Below are 4,339 nucleotides of genomic sequence, written 5' to 3' on the forward strand. Positions count from 1 at the left end.
AGTAACTTTTACTCAAATTACATTTTAAATGAAGTAATTTTGTACTTTTACTTGAGTAAATTTTGAGATGGGTAATTTTACTTTTACTCTGAGTAAAATGTAAGCAAAGTAAAGATACTTTTACTCAATTACAATTTTTTAGTACTCTTTCCACCTCTGGTCAATGCAATCAACTGGTTTTGATAAACACATCCCACTCCTTCCTTTTTCCTTCACTTTCTGGACAGCGCATGACTTTGATAGGATTAAGAGTTTACATGGAGGAGCAGTGGCGCTAAAAATGTAGGGGCTCAAATTGGAAACAAGAGGAAGAAGGAGAAAGATATTGCCTTGGTGAAAGGCAATTTCTCCATGTTGCTGAGAGACAACAGGTAAATAAGTACACTTTAAAGTTAGCTTAAACTACTATATCAAATCTTCCTTTATTATCTACAATTCTTGAGAGAGTAGTTGCCAAACAAGTGTGCGACCACTTACACCATAATTAACTTTTTGAAGAGTTTCAGTCTGGCTTTAGGGCTCATCATAGCACTGAAACAGCTGTTGAAATTCGTTAATGATATTCTCATGGCCTTAGTTAATGGACTTGTGTCCGTACTTGTCCTGTTAGATCTCAGTGCTGCATTTGATACGGTTGATAATATTATTTAAGAAAGACTTGAATATTTTGCAAGGATGACTGTGTAAGGAAGCCAGAGTATCTGGAGAGAACCCATAAGAGCATGCAAACTCTATGCAGAGAGATCCTAGATCAGCACCTTCCTGCTGCAAGGCAACATTTCCAACAGTCCATAATAGATTAATGTATTAGATAGGAAAATAAATGTAACATTAGTTTATTTCACGGCACATTTATGTATTTCATGATTTGTTTTAGCCCTCCATATACCTCAAAGGTAACATCACAATGGCTGTGAAAACCATCCCAGGACCCCCCCAGTTGGTGTCTTACAGACTCCTGGGTGTCCCAACCTTTGGAAACCCCTGTGTTAAGAGATGGCTTCCTTTACTTCTCTCTTCCAACCATTAGTCTTCTCTGTTGGGAATGTGGATGCCACTGTCTCCAAGTGTGTCCCTGTCCCTGGAGACTGAGGTGGACAACTTATTCCCGAGAGCTTAGCTGTCTTGTGCTTTTGTTTAGTTTGTCTGATGGACAAAGATCAAAAACTGTTTTGTTTTTTTTTTGTTTTTTTTTTCAATCTCTGAAACATTAATTCTTCATTAATCAGCATGGAGCCAGCAGGTGGCAGTATGTAACCTCAAGCTTCCTCAGTGTTGTGGGATTGAAGATGGGCGGGGCTATAATTTAAGGGGCGTGGTCTAAAGGTCAACAGCTGGAGACCCAGGACAGCTGCAGACTCTGAGCAGAGCTGAAGCTGCAGAGGACACCGTTACTGTCAGCAGGTGAGTGGATCAACCTGATGAGACTCTGATCCATCCATCAGTTTTCTGCCTTCAGATCAGCTGCTGCTCTCATGCTTCAGGTCTCTGAAGCTTTGAGATGTTACACTGGAGTTTCCAGTAAAACTTAGGATAGAAAATAAAAACCTCCATCCAGAACATCCAGAAGTTCTTCTGAAGTTAATCAGGCTTTAAAAAAGGTTTCTTAGCACACATCTGACGTATTGATTACAATTTATTTTTTAAATAATCATATTAGTCTGACTTGAAATAATCAAAAAGCTATGAGACAGAAAATGTGTTCAGACTAACTATTTTTACTGAAGCTGTTGACATGATTTTCAAAATATATATATATTTAAAACTGAAGGTGAGCAGTGACTAGTTACATTAACTTGAGACAAATTTAGAAGTAGTTGTACTTTACTGTAGGCCTATGTTTTACTTATATGTATTTTGTATTGATACTCTTACTTGAATAAAATGTGTAGTTACTCAACTAACCAAGAGTAACTTGAGCTATTTGAGATCAGGTGAAACGACAATAAACAGTAGATGTTGTGTCTGGGAGTTATTGATCCCATCCTAATATATGTGTAATACCTACTATAAAGATTTTTTTAAAGTTTATGCTGAAATAAGTTATAATAAAAAAGTGTTTATTCAGCCTCATATATTTTTTTGTTAACATGTTGGCTATTCAATATTCATTTATTTTATTTCATACTTTAAAATGCAAGTTTGCTCATAATTGTCTATGATACATAATTTCAAACATTAACCCTATAATGCCAAATGTATCACATTTGATACATACGGTTTCTGAAATGTTTTGCATCGGACACCTTTTGCATAATCAAAATCCTATTGTATACAATCAGATATACCTGATAACAGCCAGTAGAAGACTACCCAAAAAAATAATCTTGACTTATCGCTTAGTATTAAATTATTAATATCAAAAATTTATTTCTGTTTTTTCTTTTTAAATATCTTGTTAAAAGGGCAAATAAGGAGTTCAAACCAAAAAAAAGTAATTTTCTGTTTTGTTTTATTCTTGGATCGGGCTTTAAAGGGTTAAATTAGATCAGAGCCAAAAATTACTCAATATTTAAGCAGCCATTCCACTAAGTGCTTTTTATTCTTACTTGACTGAAATGTTAGATGAATACTAATTACTTTGAATGGAGAAAAAGTATTGAAATAGTGCTACCCTCACTTGACTCATATCTTTGGGTATTCTACCCACCTCTCATATTGGCTCAAAGGTCAGAATGAACACAGAACCGTGTGATGATGAGAGAAAAAAGACAGGATGGAAGGTGTGACCTCATAGATGTTTTCCACCTGTGTGTTTGTGTGTATGCAGGGTTTTTCTACAGAGGAAGAACAAAGTTTAGAGAGGATGTGGAAAAGAGGGGAGCAGAAAGGGGACAGCAGCAACCTCATCGCCATGGAAACAAACCCGGAGATCCACTACGGCAGCATCACTGGGGTATCAGTTTTCACTCCCTGGAAAATTAGAAAGTATATACAACATTCAAAGTGTCGAGTTCCTCTTAGCGTTATCGTCGTGTACATACTTTTTTAAAGTTTGATGTTTGGGTTTGTCCTGTTTTCTTTTGGCATCTTAAACAAACTCTTAATGCGTAACCGAGAAATTGTCGTTCAACAGACAAAGAGATCAGGGAGAGTTTTTGTTCTGGATTTTGTCAAGCAGTCAGGCTATCATCCAGCTGGATGTTGACTTGATACATAACTGTGTTCATTTTCATTATCACAATATAAGCAATTTCTCTGCAAAACTCTGTTTTGCTCCTAAGTGGTGCTCATTTCAGTTGATGCTTTCAGAAAAGTTCTCCCAGATATTAAAACTTTCTGCCTTGTTTAAAAATAAAAGTCATTTTTGGAAGCTCATTTATAATACCAGTTGGGTTATTTTTTCTTTTTTCTTTAGCTTTTTTAGCTACAGTGTTGGTCAATTTCACCCATTTCCTCCAGAAATGTAAGCACCAGAGCCAAGTTCAGGCCAGTTTTAGAGGCTTTTTCTTCTTCTCACTGATAAGGAGCTTCTATTCAGTTTGGCCACAGCAGGAAACAGGAAGGCTGATTGAGGAGATAACATCTTAGTTGGCTTTTCTTTGATACGCGAATCTGTCATCAGCCTCATTACGATAATGTGGAGCTGTAGGAAAAGAATCAATCCGGGAACATTAGCTTCAAAAAGGCAGTAGAACCAGCGGTTGATTGCATCGACTCATTGACTCAAATACAATCCCTCAACAACACAGGCCACTGTGCCACTGTAAAAAGGATTTTTTAAAAGTTAATACATTTACTTTAATTTTCCCTTTCCCCTTAAGGTAAATAAAATGCCATGAGTAATTTTACTGTTAAATAAGATATTTAGATATTGTGCACTTTAAATAAGACAAGGCAATTGTTTTTTTTCTTATTTGAAATGTACATTTTCTTATTCTATTGGCGAAGTGTGTTATTCATTAATAAAAGAAAAAAGTGCAATTGTTTTAAGAAAATTTGACTTACTTCTAGGATTGACACACTGGAAAAACTATCTAGAAATAAGTAAACATTTCTTAAATTAACTGTATTTACCCTTAATTTCAATTCAGTTCAGAATATGCACTTGAGATAAGATAATGCAATTTTTTTTTTCTTATTTTAAATGTAAATTGCCTCATTCTGTTGGCAAAATGTCTCACTTTCCTCCTCAATTTAAGAAAAATTGACTTATATAGATTTCAATTTTTTGCAGTGCAGGCGATCTCGCTGTTTTAAGTCATTGGCTTGTTTTCAAGGAGCTGTTGTAGATGTTAATAGCTGTAGGCAGGAATGATCATTTATTGGTCTGTGATGCACCGGATCTGGGGAAGTCTTTCACTAAACACACTATGTTGTTAACAATCTTCTGAAGAGG

The 4,339-nt window shown here is 35.6% G+C and overlaps 1 protein-coding gene across 1 annotated transcript in view; it reads left to right on the forward strand.

The window, feature by feature from the left end:
- The first annotated feature begins 1,365 nt into the window (after positions 1 to 1,365).
- ano7 (anoctamin 7) overlaps positions 1,366 to 4,339 on the forward strand; it is a 22,096-nt gene continuing 19,122 nt past the window's right edge. The window contains exons 1-2 of the mRNA XM_015392952.1: positions 1,366 to 1,404; positions 2,771 to 2,896. Of these exons, the coding sequence (XP_015248438.1) occupies positions 2,807 to 2,896 (90 nt within the window). The 5' untranslated portion in view covers positions 1,366 to 1,404; positions 2,771 to 2,806. The remainder of the gene's footprint in view (positions 1,405 to 2,770; positions 2,897 to 4,339) is intronic.

Source organism: Cyprinodon variegatus, unplaced genomic scaffold (assembly GCF_000732505.1).
Source record: "Cyprinodon variegatus isolate N-32 unplaced genomic scaffold, C_variegatus-1.0 Scaffold617, whole genome shotgun sequence".
Lineage (NCBI taxonomy): Eukaryota > Metazoa > Chordata > Actinopteri > Cyprinodontiformes > Cyprinodontidae > Cyprinodon > Cyprinodon variegatus.